We start from the raw sequence: 20,838 nt of genomic DNA on the forward strand, positions 1-20,838 counted from the left end.
TTCCAAGGTTCGCCCGGCCGGCATGCTTCCACAGTTGAGGATCAACCAATGAACCAGGAGGGCACATGCCCAATTTGTGGGCTCAATCCCTACTAGCGAGTATGCAAGAGGCAGCTGATAGGTGATTCTCTCTTATATTTAGGGGGGGAAAGGCTTCAAGATTCTCAAAAACACTCAAAACTACCATGAACCTATGAAGATTTCAATGAAAAAACATGATTACATTTATTTCTATATGAAAGCTCTACAGAACTAGCAGTGCCAACGTGTAGACACTGTTTGCCTATAATGTGTCTTATCTAATGGGCTAAACATTTTGAATCCTCTTTTCATGTGACACTACACAAAAGTGATCTGGAATTATTTGTAAGTATTCATAGTACGTCTTAGCTACAAGCCTAACTTTTCTGGTTTTAAAACTTCCTCAGTTTTTTACCAAATGATAAAAAGAATTAAGTATTATTCAGTATTAAGGAGAATATCCAAAATTTATTATTCAAGGTGAAGATACAATAGAAGAAGCCTATCTTGCAGTTTATTGGGAAACAAATTTTGTTCTGAATACCTCTATATATTTTTTAAATATATTTATACTGATCTCAGACAGGAAGGGAGAGGGAGAAAGAAAGACAGAAATATCAATGATGAGAGAGCATCATTGACAGGCTGCCTCCTGCATGCCCCACACTGGGCATCAAGCCTGCAACCCAGGCATGTGCTCTGACCAAGAATCGAACTGTGACCTCCTGGGTTCATAGGTCAATGCTCAACCATTGAGCCACACCGGCCATGCAAGAAGACCTCTATATTTTAAAGGTATCTTCAGATTGGCATGAGCAGATATTACAAAAATATCTGATTTTAAAAAATTACCATTTTGCCCAGCCGGTGTGACTCAGTGGTGGAGTGTCAACCTATGATCCTGGAGGTCACGGTTCAATTCCTGGTCAGACCACATGTTCAGGTTGCAGGCTTAGTCTGGGCATGTTTAAGAGGCAACCAATTGACATGTCTCTCTCACATCGATGTCTCTCTCGTTCTCTCTCTCCCTCTCTCTTTCCCTCCCTCCCTTTCTCCCTCCCTCCCTCCCATCCTGTCTTAATGGAAAAAATATCCTCTGGTTTGAATTGACAAAAAAATTAAGTTAAATTAAAAAGTTGCCATTTTTAAAGTCAAAAAACTATAAAAACTACCTCATTGATCACAGATATTCTTTTATGTACTGTGGTGCTTACTTTAGAATATATGTGAAATTAAAATATCATTAAAAGTGATGCTTTTAAATCAAAAATCTTTAGCCATCACTTGTCCTGCTCAGGAAGAAAAGAATAACTGACCCTCTCCACCATACCTAAGGCCAGGTACCTAACCAGGCACATAGCACACAAAAATTATTGGGATAAATGAATTCAAATTTCATTTCAGTTATCTTTGATGCACACATCTAAGCTGGAATGGAACTGTGAAAACATGGTCCTTTTTGCCTGAGGTCAAGAAACTTTACAATTATAATTTTTAATTGTAAGGTATATAAAAGTTCATAAATATTAGATATTTCCTGCTTTGCATCAACACAGGCACTACAGAAATGAACCGCTGACTCTTCCCAGAGGTGAAAACACACTCCTGAAGCACTGGAAACTAATCCCTACACACTCCATTCAGTGCAGTGGCCCAGGATTAATGCAGGAGAACTCCAGCACCTTATTCCTAAAAAAGAATAGCGGACTCATCGAGAGGAAAGGAACCCATAAGCACACACAATTTAAGAAAAAAAGAATATTACTACTTTTGAGAAGTCCCTGTGTATTCCTTCCTGGATGCATCTGACTGTGATTTTTAATAAATGCAAAGATTGTATGGTTTAGCAGTGTATTCTGTTCTCTTTATAACTAAAGTGATCAGAGCACTGTAGATGCTTCTCAGAAATTCCTGAAATCTGATTTAAATCAAACTTTAAAACAGTTTTCTAGTGTATCATAAAAAGGTGAGTGAAAGACAAAAGCTACTTAAAAGAAAAACAGTATTGCCCTAGGTGGGTTGCTCAGTGGATAGAGCATCAGCCTGGGGGCTGAAGGGTCCCGGGTTTGATTCTGATCACGGGCACATGCCCAGGTTTCGGGCTCGATCCCCAGTAGGGGGCATACAGGAGGCAGCCAATCAATGAGTCCCTCTCATCACTGATGTTTCTATTTCTCTCCCTCTCCCTTTCTCTCTAAAATAAATAAAAATACTTTTTTTAAAAAGAGCCCTAACCGGGTCAAGGGCATGTACCTGGGTTGTGGACACATCCCCAGTAGGGGGTGTGCAGGAGGCAGCTGATGGATGTTTCTCTCTCATAGATGTTTCTAACTATCTATCCCTCTCCCTTCCTCTCTGTAAGAAATCAATAAATTTTAAAAATAAATAAATAAATAAAAATAAATAAAAAAGAAAAACAGTAGCTATTGTGGTACTTAACCACTGATAAATATTTTTATGATACCATTTTTTATCGTATACTTTTAATAAAGGTCCTACCTACTAAAAATATATTAGATATATTTATCTAATTTTATCCCCTCTTTACAAAGCTCTGCATTTTTAACTTTAAAAATTATCAAAGATCTAATTAGCTGGGAAGTTCTACAATATAACAGGGTAGCTAAATCAGCAGCAAATGGAAATTTAAGTCTCATCATTCAAACTTAACTCATGCAGACAGTTACAGAATATTTAATAAATGTAAAGATGCATAGGTTCTTTCTGAAAATTGCTGCCTACATTATTAATCATGGTCATTTGTCACTCTCAAAAAACTGTAATCTTTCTATACAAGTGTCTGGGAACTGCCATCGACACAGTTGAAACTGAATATGACGGCAGCAACATGCAGCTCTGCCACCCCAAGAAAGCCACAGACCTCTTTCCAACAAGTTTTTGTTATATTATGTGCAATATTTAGAACACGTGCAAAGATAGAACAATGAAAGCCAAGTATAAAAATCTAAAACAATTCCTGTAAAACTGTTACTGTACCATGTGAAATAAATATTTTAGGGCCTTACTAATCTCTTTAAATATGCTTTACAAGTAAATATTAAGTCTTTTTCCCTTTCACAATATACTCATTATTTACAGAGGAGAACCTACCATAACCCAGTTTTTTTAGGAGAGAAGAGGGAAAAGATCCTTAAATCGATTTTCTTCAAAATAAGGAAACCCAGACAGAGAAAATAGGTATCCCTATGTAACATGTGTACATGTGGTTGGTTGGATGATTAAATGAGATGTGCCTGAAGTGATTTGGGGTTTTTTTAATATATTTCATTGATTTTTTACAGAGAGGAAGGGAGAGGGAGAGAGAGTTAGAAACATTGATGAGAGAGAAACATTGATCAGCTGCCTCCTGCACACTCCCTACTGCGATGTGCCTGCAACCAAGGTACATGCCCTTGACGGGAATCGAACCTGGGACCCCTGAGTCCGCAGGCCGACGCTCTATCCACTGAGCCAAACCGGTTAGGGCCTGAAGTTCTTTTAATATTAAACACACTATGTTACTGAAAGGAATTATTCCGCTACAGACTATTTTAAAGGAAGACGGGTGTTTCTGTTTTCATTGTGGGGAGAATGAACAGGATTTTGTGGAACATTTTGTGAAAAAACTAACTACAGTCCTTTAAATCATAAACCACATGGTTTGTCAATTTTACTTTAATAAGTTAAATTATTTCCAATAAAAAATAGAGACTTTTGAAACCCTCAGACTTTGTAAACATGTCTTCACACAGTTCAGAAGCACACTGCTAAACCACAAAAATCTTCACAGAGGGGTTGATCTCATTAAACACACAGTCAAATGCAATCAGGAAGGAACGCACAGGGACTTCCCAAAAGTACTAATAAGCACCAGCTGGTTTGGCTCAGTGGATAGAGCGTCGGCCTGCGGACTGAGGGGTGCTGGGTTCAATCCCTACCTAGTAGGGGGCATGCAGGAGGCAGCCAATGATTCTTTCATCAATGATGAGAGGGAATCATTGATGTTTCTGTCTCTCTCTCCCTCTCCCTTCCTCTCTAAAATCAGTAAAAATATATATATTTTTTAAAGTACTAATAAAAGAGCAGATTTTTGTGGATGAGCTGCTGCTCTCCCATACTGCCGGCAGGATTGGAATAAACGCTCATATACGATTCAACCCTGTCTCTGCTTCATTGGCTCAAGTAGTGACAGGCAGCCCAGTCCCACTGATTGTCCAGTTACATATTCTGGCGACCACCAAGGGATGTAAGTGAGAGATTCCTCTGGGGAGGACCAGATATGCAGAAGTGCCCTCCAGCAGGCTGCACAAATAGCAGTGCCCAAAGGACATTCTGAGCTGGCTAGGAGTTGTAGGCCCCCAGGACCTGGGAGTCAACCTTGGAACCATTCCATTCAAGAACTGCCCAAGATTAACAACCTTGTTGCCCAAACAATGGAGTCCCATCCCAGCCTCCTACTTCCCCAGGCCTGTCATCCCGACTTCCCCATGTAATCCTTGTCCTACCCTATACACGCAGCTGGCTTATGGGGCTGCAGAGCAGAATTTTGTGAATGACCTGCTGCTCTCCCACGCTGCCAGCAGGATTGGAATAAACGCTCATATGTGATTTAAAAAAAAAAAAAGTACTTATAATACTTTTTCTTAAGTTGTGTGTACTCAAGGGTTCATTTCTTCTCCATGAGTGCTGTATTTAAAAACTGAACACACATCTTACTTTCTGAATAAGTCTCAATAGACTCCTTATGTCCATGTTTCATTTATATAACCTAGTATGTATCTTATAACCCATTGTAGTTTGAACTATTCCTGTGTTAAATTTTTTGTTGTTAAATATATCATACACTGAAAATCTATAACCTCTATGAATAGCTTTAAAAAAGAACGGTAAAATGAACTCAAGTAACTAAATGAGTTGCCTGTTCCCATGCCCCTCTGTTCTTCAAAAAACTACAATTCGGTCATCACAGCTCAGGAAACATTATTGCTGTTGTTACTTTTAAAAGATCAAAACGGCAGTTTAACATAGTGGTTTGAGAGTGTGAACTCTGGAGCCCAACAACCTGGATTCAAATATGACCTTGGGCTAGGTTTACTTAACTTTTCCCAAACTAGGCTACTCAGTTGCAAAATGTGGATAAAAGTACTTATCTCACAGGGTTATTAGGAAGATTAAATGAGGAAGATTACTATGCCTGGTTCATAGTAAGTGTAATGTGTCAGCTATTATTATTAAAATCAGGAAGGAAAGACAAAATTCAAGCATGTGAGACTTGCAGCCTGAATTCTTTTTAGGAGTATTACGCTTTTTACTAAAATTGACTTCAGTGTTCTTACCAACTCCATTTTTTCCAACGCTTCTCATTTACAGGTTAGCTGGTCGTAAGTGATCTAACTACACTGATAAAACTACATTTCTATCACTAGCATTACTCTTCTCCCATACTATCCATCTTAAATTTGTGAAAATATTACCTTCCCTATTGAACTTTAAGAAGCACGATAGGGGTCAAAACTAGTAAAAAAAAAAAAAAAAAAAAAACTTGTACTTATGGTAGTATGTATAGTGTATGTTAATTAAACAAATCCATTTTAATAGGTCTATTTAGCTTTGAGTCAAATGCATTAGCATCAGTAATCTAGAGCAGGGGTGGGGAACATTTGACCTGTGGGCCCTTTGCAAGGCATTAGGGATGAGTTAATTAAATGTTTGACCAAATATAGCAGGCTAGATTTTAAATTGATAATTTTGTATAGCCTGCAAATGATGTTAAAAATATCCAAATGCCTCTTGGAAGAAAAAAGGTTCCCCACCCCTGATTTAGAAGCTCATGTACTCCTGGTGCTTAAATGTTATTTTAATTCCAGTCCATAAATTGAGTGCTGCAATTTATATGAAGGACAGAATGTGCGTAAGTGATGCTGACTTGCATATGGGTAGATATACATATACATGGTACTTTTCAATGCTGCACTATATTCAATTTACTAAATGTCTGTCTGTTTTTCCGACCTATGAACCAATCATCAAGACCTTTTGAGTAGCAAATCTCCTGACAATAGATCTATGCTCATTGTAACCTTAAAAATACGGATTACTTTTTCTCATTTAACTTCTTCCTTTTCCAAGAAGCCTACAAACAATTTCAGGAAGGACATCAAAAAGCAACTGTAAATTCTGCACTCAATAGTACAGTATCTGGCTTCTATCATGCATAGGGACCCTTGTATGCTCACAGCTGGAAGATTACACTAAAGACGTGCCAGCTGTCTTCAAGTACTCCAAGGAGCCATGGAGAAGAGAGTACAGACTTAATTCTTCATGTTCCAGAGGCAGGATAAGTTGTAAGGAAACAGATTTCTGAGAGAGGAAAAGAACTCTCTGAAAATTAGAGTAATGTAATGTAAAATTGGAAAAGGGAATCATGTAAGGCAGTGAATACTATTATCACTAAAAATGTTTGAGTAGAACACTGACATTTAGGAATGATGTGGAAAAGGTAAGTATTTAATAAAGAAAGAGTTGGACTACATGATCGCAAACCTCTCCTTCAATTAAAATGTTCTTGAATTTTATTAATGCTTAATCCCAAGTGATGGTCTAATGTACAACACTAACATGCTATAGGCATATGCGTGCCTGCCCGATGTTGCAGAGTGTATGTGGGATACATGATTATGACCCTTTCACCTGGGGCAACTGACATTTTAGAAGTTGCAAGATCCTATCCTTACTGTTTGGAATTCTATCATTCCATGATCCCCAATCCAAGTGAAAGATAGGAAAATTATAAGAACATTAATTTTATTATTTTATAAACATTTCTAAAATTCAGAAAAAAATTTTTAAATGAGGAAATATGGGTAATCTAAATATATAAAAGCCTACTATGCATATTGTCAACCAGGAAACCAGGAGTTCAATTGCTCACTATGACATACGCTGACCACCAGGGGACGGCGCGGAACGAAGGAAGGCCCTGGCCAGCAGCTGGCAGCCAGGAAAGGGAGGCCCCAGCCGGCAGCCAGAAGGTTCCGATTGGCCCTGATCGCCAGCCAGGCCTAGGGGCCCTACCCATGCACACATTTCATGCACCGGCCTCCAGTTGAAGTATAATAACTTAACCACCACACCAGATCTACTATTATATTAAAACTACTTGGGTGGTATAAATAACATGGTTTAAAACAGTTATATTTAGCCCTACCTGGTTTGGCTCAGTAGAGAGAGCATTGAACTGCAGACTGAAGGGTCCCGGATTCAATTGCAGTCAAGGGCACATGCCTGGAATTGTGGGCTCGATCCCCAGTAGGGGGCGAGCAAGGGGCAGCTGATCAATGATTCTCTCTCATCGATGTTTCTCTCTCTCTCTCCCTCTTACTTCCTCAATGAAATCAATTTTAAAAAAATTTTAAACAGTCATATTTACTCCATATACTGAGATACTAAGAAAAATATCATAAAAATAAAGTTAAAAAAAAATGTTTAAGCAATGGCCTGGCCAGTATGGCTCGGTTGGAGCATCCTCCCGTATATCAAAAGGAGGCAGGTTCTATTCCAGGTCAGGGCACATCCCCAGTCGGGGCATGTGTGGAAGGCAACTAATTGATGTTTCTTTCTCACATTGATGTCTGCTGTCTTTCTTTCTCCCCTGCCTTCCTTTTCTCTAAAATTATTTTTTTAAGCAAAAGACATGAATTACCTAGAACATATATCCTATAAGTACATGAAGGTATATTATTATACTTTTATGCCTCTTTGCAATTTCCATAGTAAAACTTAAAATAAAAAGAGCACCCACATTTTAAAAAAATGAAATTCAACTCTCAAATCAATATAAACATGATAGTGGGGTCTTTTTAAGTTATAGGAAGAACAGGAATGGGTTAGTATCCACTTAACTATATCCAAATTCACTTGGACTCAAATCTGAAAATATTTAACTGCTATTTAATACCTCACACACAGAGGAAATTGCAGAGGAAAAGTTCTTAAGCACTATTTAGAAATAGTTTCATTACTAAAATTGAATAACACTTCATTAGAACTTGGATTTGAAAAATGTTACTACATAACAGGTTTGTTTTTTTAATCCAAGATGCATAGTAGCTTTATATCTGACTTCAGGTATTATAGTCTTAATCTACTATAAAATTAATTGTTCTTGATAGTTTAGAATTGCTTTTAATAAATAAAATTATTTTGTTTCCTCTGTATTTCTTAGAATTTCCAAAGCCTAGAAAAAGGTGTTTATCTAATTTCTGTTTAACAGCTAAGACTTCTACTAATAGTGAAGAAAGAAGAAACATTAGTGTAGTATTAGACTAGGAGTGAAGTGGTAAGATTCTAGTCCTGGCTCTGAACTTACTTTACACTGAACATGTCACTTAAGCCTTCCAGGTTATAGTACTCACCCATAAAATAATTCAAACCTGATGACTTCAGAGACTGCATGCACCCAGTCTCTGAGGCTGGACAATAGTATGACCTTCATAGTGCGTGCACACTTTCACTGTGATGGTGCTCCATCCTTACACTAGCTATTGCACACAATACTATGGATGAACCCACATAAAATGTGCAAGGCCAGGAATGTTTAAGCAAATGTGATTTTTTAAATATACTGTACTGAAATATGGGTTAGATATCAAGGGCATTTATTTTCTTTTCTAGAATGCATTGACACTATATGCTGCAAATAAAGCTCTGAAGTTATAAAACACTTACAAATCAACCAACACAACTAATCCTGCTGACTCTTGAACAGAAAGGAAAATCTCTGAGTAATAATTTCTTGACACCCAATACCTGTGGCACCTATACACCCATGGAAACTGTTACTTTTATGGCATAATGAAACCAAGAGCATGAAGTAGAATGTACTCTTGGTTAAATCAGGGCAGGTGCAAATTAAGCACTTGAGAAAACTACCTTCGTAGTTAGTAATAAACTAATGAGATTTCGTTAAAAGTGTAAATGTTTGTGTCTAAATGTTTATATTGCATATAGAAAACACAAAGTTAATTCCCTAACCTCTAGCACCACTTAACTTCCATAAATGCTGTTGATGTGTTGCTGGTATTTCAAAAGCCCCACCTTATGAAGTCTAAAACTAAGCTAATCCAAATGAAAATATAGACTTCTTTTCTAAGATGGAGTGATTAATAGATGTTAGTTTATAACTATGAAATCAATAAAAGTAAACAAGGACCCTCCAAATTTTAGTAACAAATGGGTCATGTAGTACAAATGTGATAAAATGAAAAAACAAGCTTTCAGAAATATCAACACTAAGAAGTAGCGCTATTGATACATCAGTTAATTGCAAAAAGACTGCCAAGAGAATGTGAGCTATCTAAATAAAATTATAGTGTCAGTATGTTGGAGAAAGGTATCCAGGGTACAAGACATGAAAAGGAATATAGCTCTAAAAAATGCATACACATAAGCAAGTAATTGGGGGAAAGGAATCAAAGAAAGGAAACACCTATGTTTAATTTATAGCTCAAAGAATTCAAAGATAATATTAATAGTAAAAATCTACAAAGTGACTTTGAACCAGAGGGTTTAGGTTTCTTTAAAGAGCCTACGACAGCCCAGCCGGTGTGGCTCAGAGGTTGAGTGTCGACCTATGAACCAGGAGGTCAAAGTTCGACTCCTGGTCAGGACACATGCCCAGGTTGCGGGCTCCATTCCCAGTGTGGGGCGTGCAGGAGGCAGCCGATCCATGATTCTCTCTCATCATGGATGTTTCTCTCTCCACCTCTCCCCTTCCTCTCTGACATCAATAAAATATATTTAAAAAAAAAAAAAAAGCCTACGACAGTGTATATGTGAGAAAACTGAATGGAGATGTAAGCTAGTATTGTGGTATTGTGATTTAACCACAAATGCCTTCCTATGTAAATATTCCAATGAGTACTGTTAGTACACATACCTCGGAGAATTCTTTCCTCATGGCAACGAAGAAAGTCCCAGATTCTAACAGTGCCGTCATCAGAGCATGTAGCAAATTTATTATCCGTGGGTGAGAAACTGTTACATGAAGACACACAGCAGGGGAAAGAAGTCAGCATTTAACAGATTATCTGTGCTTCTCAGACAGGGAAAAATAAAAACACTGTGCTGCCTTATAAATAGAAGAGGGAAGTATCCACCCGTGAAGACGCAACATAAAGAGAATGTTGTCAGCTAACCATGGCATCTCATCAAAAGAATTTATACAGTAGTTGCTTCTTAATTTCCAATCATCAATATTCAGAGCACTTTACAAGTGTATTACTACTGCTGCTATTCACACTTCCCACAATACAGGATTTCCTGTTGTACCAACAGAAAACATGGAGCTAATTTAAGTGTAGAAACTAATTGAATTCCATTTTTGCAATATTCCTGTAAACAATATTTTAAATCACGAAAGAACACTGCTCAAAAAGTTAGCATCAGCTTTCACCTCAGACACTTCATGAAATGATAAACTGAAAAAAGCTGGACAGGATTTTTAAAGACTGGTGCTAAACATTCCTACATATGATGTTTCCGATTTATTTAAAAAGTCTACGGAAAACTTTCCCATCTCCTTTCTGACAAGCTATCTTGTGAATATTGCACCTTTTGACAAAAAAGTTAGCATAGGGACATTCAGACTTGTGTGTAAAGCCCAAGAATCTGCTGCAAAGGAGAGAGCCATTTTTCCCTCCGTCGTGGAAGATCCTCAAGTTTCTAATTTAACTCTAAGAACTCCCTTGAACTTTTTAATCCGATGACTAAGAAGTGACCAACTGTGCAAACTCAATGTATGGGCAGGAAACCACAGCAAAGTCATCGCAGAGGCATGTTTATCCACCAAGTTTTGTTCAGATTCTGAAAGTAGAAACAGTGACTGCAGTGGATGATGTTTCTATAAAGATGTCAACCTCTCGCCACACGGGTGGCACAGCTACGGAGAATGCTGCTCAGCTTTATTCTGAGGATGCAGCAACTCTTCAGGCTGGTTTGTGAAGCTTTCTTTTTCCAGTTTTACTGTACATATCTCATCGATATGCACAAATACATACAACTCACTGAAAATATTGTAAACTGCACTTATTACACATTTGCTCTGTCGGTACCAGCAGTGAACTGGAAGAAAAGTCCTAGAGTCTTCTTACCAATGACCTGCTCATAGTTTCAAAGCTTGAAGAACCCGTTCATTAATCCATTAATGATTGCCACATCCAGAGCTACTTGTGAGAGTTCTAGACCTATGGTACTTTCCTTTGAAGTCATGGCATAACCAAGCCAACCAGGTCTTCACTTAAGCCTGTTTTCTTGTATTTTGTGTGAACTCTGAAAGTGTTTCTGTAGGCTTTAGATTTTATTCAGTTGCATAATTAAAGACTGAGTTCTTTATTTGGAATGAAATATTCTTGTCTTACACAGTAAGTAATAAAAAGAAGTAACGTATACACATTATTAACCATAAATGAAAAGAGAAAAAACCAGTGCAAAATGTGGCAGACAATACATCTCTAACATATTGTAAAGGCAGATACCAGGACAAAACTACTTCAGAAAGGCGCCAGCAAAATGGTGAATGTGTGAAAACAAAGAAAAACATTGTGTTCACAGGGTGCAGAGAATCTCCCAGAATCTGGCAGAGCCCACGCATCTCTGCATCCAGAATACACTTAGAGAATACTTTAACCATGACAATAGGGACTACAGAAAATGGTATATTGTGTATAAACCTGGCCTCTCTAATCGCCTCCTTATGTGCCTGGAACATCTTGACGTTGTTCATGTTCGATTGCCAATATTTCACATATCCTCCGTGGTCTGCTGTCAACATCCACATGTCATTATGTGACCAAGTCATGGCCCTCACTGGGCTATCGTGAGCCTATGAAAACAAAACATTTGTAAACATTACATACAAGATGAAAGGCTTCACAGGAGCATCTATTAACTCACAACGATTCGTCTACGTGTAAGTTTAAAATGCCAATAAATTTACTATATCTCAAGTTCCTTACAGTACCACAGAATGATGCTGCCATCTGATGATCACTGTTACCTGTAGTATTGTTTCAAAATTGAAAGTGAGTCCATTCCACAAGGTGAACTCTCCACTAGAAGCTCCAGTGACCAACCGTCTTCCCTCTGGAGTCCACTAGGGACGGAAAAAAAGACAGGTTATACAAGGCCACAAACCCTCAACCTTAATTAATTTTTAAAACACTAAGAAAGTCTTTATTTACAAAATTGTATTTTGTAATAATCAATATTAAGTAGATGATATCGACTTTCACTTAAGTGTAGCTCAGATTTATAAGCAAGTATTCTGTCAGAAAAAAAAACTTTATTAACACAGTGCAGGAAAAGCTCTAGCACTTTAGCTCATTAACTGAATTAAAAATAGTTAAATACATTATAAGCAAGCACCTTGCTAAGCTACACAGGCCTAAGCACTCTAAAGAGCATTTCAAAACAAAATGTGCATAGACTTCATTTTCCTATTGGCAGGCTAACATAAATAAATAAGATGGTCAATCACCAGAAAAACTGAAAGCCTGAATGAAGGATTTCAACTACTAAACCAATTCAGACAGAAAAGTTACCATGGTTTTATGGAAGAAAAAAAAAATTAACAATAAGTACCAATTTAAGGACATCAAAGCTATCAAATTTTTACTGGAAAATAAATGTACTAACAAAACCAAAAAAAAAAAAAAAAGCTTTTTAAAGCTCTCCTTCATTCACAGTAGCATGCAGTAACAAGTCTTATGCTGATCTCTCAAAAAAAAAAAAAGTAGTACAGCAGATTTCATGACAAACACTACACCAATATATTAATGCTACAATTTTCCTACTGTAAAAAAATCTGTGATTTATAAACTCAAAAAACATATTTTTAAAACTCTGGCTGCTGTGACTCAGTTGGTTAGAGCATCATCCAGTACACCAAAAGATAGTGTGTTTGCTTTTCAGTCATGGCACAAACCCAGGTTTTAGATTCGATCCCTGGTTGGGGTGCTTATGGGAGGCAACCGATCTAAGTTCCTCTCTCACACTGATGTTCTTATGTTCTTTCTCTCTCTGTCTTTCTCCCTCCCTTTTTCCCTCCCTCTCTTCCTCTCTCCTTCCCCACCCCCTTCTTCTTTCTGTTAAATCAATAAAAATATACCATTAGATGAGAAATAAATATATATTCTTTAAAAACACGTATTTTTTTTATTTTCAAGTTTCTATGATAGATTACACAACTCATTTTCCTTAGAAGATGCAAGTACACAACTGTCAATATAACAATCCTATTTTCCAAAATAAAAACTGTGACACAGAGTTAAAAAATACAAACTGTTTATAGGAATGGCAGGATGAGATACATAAAATGAAGACTATTCGTTAAATTATAAAGACATATAGGACAATCTGGCTTTTCATTGCTTACCTGCAGATTATGATTTGAATTCTTATGAATAAAATCCTCCTACTTTCCTAGTTTCTGTTATCTGCTATGGATCCCAACCCAGTAAATACTACAGGCAACCCAACTGTAGACACAAGACCCACAGTTTATATGTCTTAATACCTTGTAATCTGGACTATGCCTCTATGTGCAAATTTCTCCTAGGATCCCATAGATCCCAAAATGAGAAATTTACCATGTTACAAGATACAGGATAGAGTATGCTCAGATCCTATTCATTTCAAAAAGTTTTTCAGTATTATGCTAAGAGGATATTAAAATAGCTGCAAACAAAATCATCCTACACACTAGTTGGCTCTACTAACACAAAAACCATTGAAATAAGGTCTTCTTTACAGATGTATCTACTGATATATGCCTCTGAAGCAAAAGGGAGGCCTTACAGTGACTGTAACATTTTTATGGGGCTCAAACCAGCATCTCTTCCAGTCCCTCTCAGGTCTCCATATAGCTCACCTCCCTGATATCAGAGGACTTATTGATTTTGCTCATTTGCCACATATTTGCTATGACTGTCTTTTCTCTGTCCTAGTGTTTTGTTTGTTTGTTTGTTTTTGGTGTGTTTTTTTTTCCAATTCTTACTGGCTCAACTTTGACTACTAACTAGCTTGGGAGACAGAAATGGGAAGACTTTTTTTTTTAATACAAAATGCTTCAAATGTCAATATTTTGAATCATGTCAATGTACCATTTGTTTTAAAACTATACTTTAAAAATTTCAGTAAAAATGTACTGAATACCTACTATGTACCTTCGGAACTGACAATTAAGGTCTACCATTTGTCTTCAGCTCTTCTCAAGTATTTTGCTTCCTAGTAACACCTAAACGTTTTCATTCACCTTGAGATGCTGCTTTCTAAATTCTAAACAACAAAAGCATTCCTATTCAAGAGCAATTCCTATTCAAAAGGTCTCCTAGTCTGAGACCTACTGTAATATATATGCATGGCCAGCTCAAAAATGAATTCTATGGAAATTGCAGTAAGAAGAAAATAATCCAAAAGTAATACCTTACTAAATGTGGATATAGTAGATAATTGGGTATTCCAAAATAAAATGACTAGCAATACACTGGTTTTTATCCCAGGTACACATTTCAAACAGTGTTTAATTTTCTTTGTCCTATTATATATATTTACAGACTAACTAAGGACCAATTTTGCCAAAAATATCCAAGAGAATACTTACCCTAACAACAAATACTGGACACTTTACTTTATTGGTTGATGTTCTAACAAATTTTGTTGTTACTGCATTCATAGGATTATTCAACATCCCTATAGGTGGGACCAGCTATAAAAAAAAAAATACATATTGGGTTTTAAGAGCTCCTGATGATGCACAGGACATAAGCCAAGGACATGCAAAGTTACTATTTCAATATTTAAAGACAAATTCAGGAATATAAAGGACTTTCAAAAATACTGTAATAATACAGCGGTTCTCAACCTGTGGGTCGCGACCCCTTTGGCGGTCGAACGACCCCTTCACAGGGGTCGCCTAAGACCATCCTGCATATCAGATATTTACATTACGATTCATAACAGTAGCAACATTACAGTTATGAAGTAGCAACAAAAATAATTTTATGGTTGGGTCACAACATGAGGAATTGTATTTAAAGGGCCAGAAGGTTAAGAACCACTGTAATAATAGATTAAATCCTATATAAGAAAAGCCTAATATGGAAATTGTCCCCTGGGGAGTTCGACCAACTGGGAGTTTGACTGCTTGCTATGACGTGAGCCGACCACCAGGTGGCGGCATGGAACAAAGGAAGGCCCCGGCCGGCAGCTGGCAGCTGGGGGAAGGAAGGCCCCATCAGCCCTGATTGCCGGCCAGGCCTAGGGACCCTACCCGTGCACTAATTTCGTGCACCAGGCCTCTAGTTAATCTATATTAATTGAGGAAAACTGAGATACAGAAAAGTTAAATGTCAATTATTACTAGACAAGCAACAAAATCAAGTACCAGATTTCCCCAATTCCTTTTCAAAGTCAACAATCAGCTAAATTTAAAATTAACTTTCCTATTACACAGATTCTGAGACAGTGTAATCTTTTGCTGAACACCGCTTTTAAGCCCCAAATCAAAAGTTCACCCTTCATCAGATTAAAAGAAAAATTTAAGTTGAGATGACAAAAGTCCATGTTTGAATTTGAGATCACATGTTTTCAGATTCACATATCTAAGCAAAGAGTTTTATATTAAGCAGTATGGCATATCTTATACTTACATCATTATAATAACCTGCGTCAGGCTGAATTGCCCTCATATCTCTCTGGTCTCTTTGCCATATTCTATTCTGTTAAAAAGAGATTAATTAATTAATCAATTGCTATATGAGCTCATTGTACTCAATATAAAACTAACAAAATGTAAGCTATTATTAAATGGGAGGGAAACAGGATTAAAATTTTTTCATGTTCTAAAACATATATAATAATAGTTGATATCTCATCCTACTGACATTGATTAGAATTTCATCCTCTCCTTACTCACATTATCCCCAACCAATCATCCAAGATTCTCTTAACCCCAAGACATTCTCATTGACCATACACACCTTAATAGCAGGAGGTGGAAGAGCGGGTAGAGATATATTCACAATTCCTTCAAAATGCTCAGCATAAAAACAATTCCTCCTATCTTGACCTTAATTTTCTTAATTCCTCTCTTCCTCTTAAACTCCCCTAGTCTAGTTTTCCAAATGAAACCCATGGAAAAAACTAAATCTGTCTTTATCTCTGAATGAATCTTTTTCTCCTATGTGCCTACAACATATTAATTCCTAAGTTGGAAATCTTTTTAACATTTCATGTATTCTGTGGGTTTATCAAGTATTTCAATGCTGGCCTAGGGATTAGAGTATCCTCTTCAGAGATCTGTTCTGAACCTTTAGAACAAAACCTACTTCTAACGTTAATAATTTTTGTGAAGATGATTAATGTAGCTTTTTTTTTTTTTTTTAATACTAGTGACTGGCTGCACTTAAAGTCCCAGTACTTTAAGCAATACAACTATAATTATTACCATTTTATTATTTTAAAAACTTTCTCCTTTGTAAAAAAACAAAGTTTGGTCACATGAAGCACATGATCTGGACTTACCTCCAAATACTTAATTACAGACGGATTATAGTCTATCGTTTTCCGATTTACTGCTTTTCTCATTCGTTTTCCATCAAAAGTAAGCTGCTGCATTGCTTGCTGCTGTGCAAAATCAGGTCGCTTATAAAACAGTTGTCGAGGTGCCTGATGTTGGAACCTTGGCATATGGAAAAAACGAGGAGGAGAACCAATTTCTGTAGCCATGGTGATGTTTTCGTTCTAGGACACTGGGGTATGGAAAAAGTACTTTCACTACAAATATCAGCACTGAAAACATTTTCAAATGAACATTTTTACTTATCTTCCTTTTTCTAATATGTTTCATTTGTAGCTTTTAGTCAACCCATTTACAAAATGAACTATTAGATTTAATGGCAGAACCCAGTTGCACATTTGAAAAGGCCAATTCATAGCATAAGTGTTAATATTAAGCACCAGCTGTAAAATTCAGCCTGATGGAAGGAAAACCACAACTGATAACAGCCTGGGTTGAGTTAGAGTGGTTGTGTGCTATGCGTATGTGGGGTGGGCAAATGGGGGCAGGGGGGCAGAATGGGAGAATGCCTTCCCTGAAAGTGGCCAGAAGTGACCTCTGAAAATGGTTTGCTATTCACTTCATCCAGAAAACCCCACAAAATCACTGAGAACTATTCACATCTTTATATATATAATTGGTTTCAGAGAGGAAGGGAGAGGGAGAGAGAGAGATAGAAACATCAATGAGAGAGATCATTGATCAGCTGCCTCCTGGACACCTCTCCTGGGGTTCGAGCCCACGACCCAGACATGTGCCCTAACCGGGAATGGAAACCTGACCTCCTGGTTCATAGGTTGACGTTCAACCATTGAGTCACACCAGCCGGTGAAAACTGTTCAAATTTTTTAAATGAAGTTTTCATTAGATGTTTGATAGTATACCAAATCATTTTAGGTTTATCATAAGACCCCATTTTATCACTAAAAAATCTTAAGACCTGACTTTTGTCCTTTTAAATTTCCTAAGAATAGTGTAGAAGGAGGAATCAACTATCCTATTTCATATGACTACTACAAGTACATACATCTAATTTCAGGCTCCAAGGACCTACCACAGAAATTCTCAGTATGTGTATTTACTTATTTACATAAGCAGCATTAAGCTAACATCTGAATAGAAAAACTGTTAAGAGCTTATAGCAGTGGTTCTCAACCTGTGGGTCGCGACCCCTTTGGGGGTCGAACAACCCTTTCACAGGAGTCGCCTAAGGCCATCGGAAAACACATATATAATTACATATTGTTTTTGTGATTAATCACTATGCTTTAATTATGTTCAATTTGTAACAATGAAAATACATCCTAGCCCTAACCGGTTTGGCTCAGTGGATAGAGCGTCAGCCTGCGGACTCAAGGGTCCCAGGTTCGAGTCTGGTCAAGGGCATGTACCTTGGTTGCGTGCACATCCCCAGTAGGGAGTGTGCAGGAGGCAGCTGATCGATGTTTCTCTCTCATCGATGTTTCTAACTCTCTATCCCTCTCCCTTCCTCTCTGTAAAAAAATCAGTAAAATATATATTTAAAAAAAATACATCCTGCATATCAGATATTTACATTACGATTCATAACAGTAGCAAAATTACAGTTATGAAGTAGCAACGAAAATAATTTTATGTTTGGGGGTCACCACAACATGAGGAACTGTATTAAAGGGTCGTGGCATTAGGAAGGTTGAGAATCACTGGCTTATAGAGTTTCAATTTTAACGCTCTCCAGTTAAACTTACATTCCAATAATACAAATATCAATGATTTAAAAACACATTCTTTAAATGTTTTTATTAATTTTAGAGAGAGAGGAGGGAAGAGGGGGGGAAAGAGAGAAACACCCATTAGCTGCCTCTTGCTTGCCCCACACCAAGGATAGAGCCCACAACCCAGGCATGTGCCCTGATCAGGAATTGGAAGTCGGCGAACTTTTGGTGTATGGGACACCCCTCAACCAACTGAGCCACCAGGGCTAAAAACACATTTTAAGTGTATTTTTTAAATCAGAGCATGAAAAACACATAAAGAATGTTGGGGGGGGGGGGGGGAATGGGAGAGTGCTGTCCCTGAAAGTGGCCAGAGGGGACCTCTGAAAATGGTTTGCTAATCACTTGATCCAGAAAACTCCACAAAACCATGCAAATCAAAAGGTTCAAATCTTCATGTTCACTTTAAAAGCACTCTGGTGAGCCGCCAGTGTGTCTCAATGGTTGAGTATCCACCGATGAAGCAGAAGGTCACGGTTTGATTCCCAGTCAGGGCAAATGCCTGGATTGTGGGCTTGATCCCCAGTGGGGGGCGTGCAGGAGGCAACTGATCAATGATTCTCCCTCACCATTAATGTTTCTATCTCTCTTTCCTTCACCTTTCCTCTCTGAAATCAATAAAAACATATATTATTTTAAAACCAAACAAAAAGCACTCGTGAAACTGCCCAAGCCATCAAAGAGTATGCATATTGGAAAAGCCACCAAGTATCTGAAAGATGTCACTTTACAGAAGCAATGTGTGCCATCCCATTGTTACAATGGTGGGGTTGGTAGGTGTGTACAGGCCAAACAATGGGCCAAAAAGACTAAATTTTTGCTGTAGGTTCTTAAAAATGCAGAGCATAAAGCTGAATTTAAGGGTTTAGATGTAGATTCTCTGGTCATTGAGCACATCCAGGTGAACTAAGCCCCCAAGACTTGGGGTAGAACTTACAGAGCTCATGGGAAGATTACCACACACATGAGCTCCCTGCCACACTGAGAGGATCCCTACTGAAAAAGAGCAGGTGATTTCCTAAACCAGAAGAAGAGGTTGTACAGAAGAAAACGATAAACCAGAGGAAACTGAAGAGACAAAAACTTATGGCCCCGGAGTAAATTCAACATAATGTAAATACTAATAAAAGTTAAAAAAAAACAGGAAAAAGTTCATCTGAAATCGGTCTCTGCATAGGATGATGGAAATACGTCAATAGAATTTTCAATAGAATTTAATGGTTAATTTCTCAATATAAAAATATTCTATAAAAGAGTGAGCAAGTATTGACAGATTATTTAGTCGCCAATGATTTTAGAAGGTTGGTTATTTGTCATTTTTAAAGCTTAGGTGCTTTTTAAGGTAATATGGATTATTCAATTCTTGATTTCACACCCATAGAATTCAGAAAATAACTCCATGATGATAACGCTGCTAATCAGTAGTATCAAAACACTGACTATTTGGAGAGTGTTTACAGTAACATATGGTTAATAAATTCCACCTCTACATATTTAAAAAAATGTTAGAAGCATTTCCACATTTTGTTTTAAAAACAGGAAAGGACCTAAAAATTTATGATTTCCTTTGTATGAAAATATTCTTAGTACTACCTACTTCCTTCATCCTTGTTACTTCAGTCTCTCCTGAAACCATCCTATATAATAAAAGGCCAATATGCAAATTGACCAAACAGCAGAACAACAAGTTGCTATGATGCGCTCGGACCACCAGGGGACAGATGCTCAATGCAGGAGCTGCCTCCTGGTGGTCAGTGCACTCCCACAGGGGGAGTGCCGCTCAGCCAGAAGCTCTGAGCCAGGCTCAGGGCTGGCAAGCAGAGCAGTGGTGGCGGGAGCCTCTCCCACCTCCATGGCAGCGCTAAGGATGTCCAACTGATGGCTTAGGTCCGCGTGGGACATCAGTCTGACATCCCCCAAGGGCTCCCAGACTGCGAGAGGGTGCAGGCCAGGCTAAGAGATGCCCCCCATCCTGAGTGAATGAATTTCATGCACTGGTCCTCTAGTGTGTAATAAGAGAATAAATATTCTGTCTAATCTCTTAGGGCTGTATGTGATTTGAATTGGAACATAAGAAGTGAACTAAGCATTTGACTCAGTGAGGTTGGTGAAACAATTTGTTGACTCAGCTATCCCATGAATTCAACTAGGTTTCAGCATCCAAATTCAACTAATGGCTTCAATTCAGATGTCATCACCACTAATTCTAAAATTATGTATGAAAGGTAACTTTTTTTGAAAGGTCATTTTATAATCATCAAATTTCTAACTTTATTAGAATAAAATTATCCTAATATTCTAGTTCCTATTACTAACATCAAATAAGAATAAAGATATTTACACTCATCAAAGGAGGCTTTAAGGTTATTCAGCCAAAAAAGGAATAAAATAGTGACACATGCTACAACATGGATGAACCTCTGAAAGAAGTCAGATTTAAAAAGTCAC

General features: G+C 37.6%; 1 protein-coding gene across 2 annotated transcripts in view; it reads right to left on the reverse strand.

Moving 5' to 3' along the window:
• WDR33 (WD repeat domain 33) overlaps window positions 1-20,838 on the reverse strand; it is a 106,328-nt gene that overhangs the window by 46,581 nt on the left and 38,909 nt on the right. For both annotated transcript variants that reach the window (XM_081096298.1, XM_081096299.1), the window contains exons 2-7: window positions 16,603-16,829; window positions 15,729-15,797; window positions 14,681-14,785; window positions 12,077-12,172; window positions 11,751-11,902; window positions 9,959-10,056 (exon numbers count right to left, since the gene is read on the reverse strand). In XM_081096298.1, coding sequence (XP_080952424.1) covers window positions 9,959-10,056; window positions 11,751-11,902; window positions 12,077-12,172; window positions 14,681-14,785; window positions 15,729-15,797; window positions 16,603-16,806 — 724 coding nt within the window. In that variant the 5' untranslated portion in view covers window positions 16,807-16,829. The remainder of the gene's footprint in view (window positions 1-9,958; window positions 10,057-11,750; window positions 11,903-12,076; window positions 12,173-14,680; window positions 14,786-15,728; window positions 15,798-16,602; window positions 16,830-20,838) is intronic.

Source organism: Myotis nattereri, assembly GCF_964212035.1.
Source record: "Myotis nattereri genome assembly, chromosome: 7".
Lineage (NCBI taxonomy): Eukaryota > Metazoa > Chordata > Mammalia > Chiroptera > Vespertilionidae > Myotis > Myotis nattereri.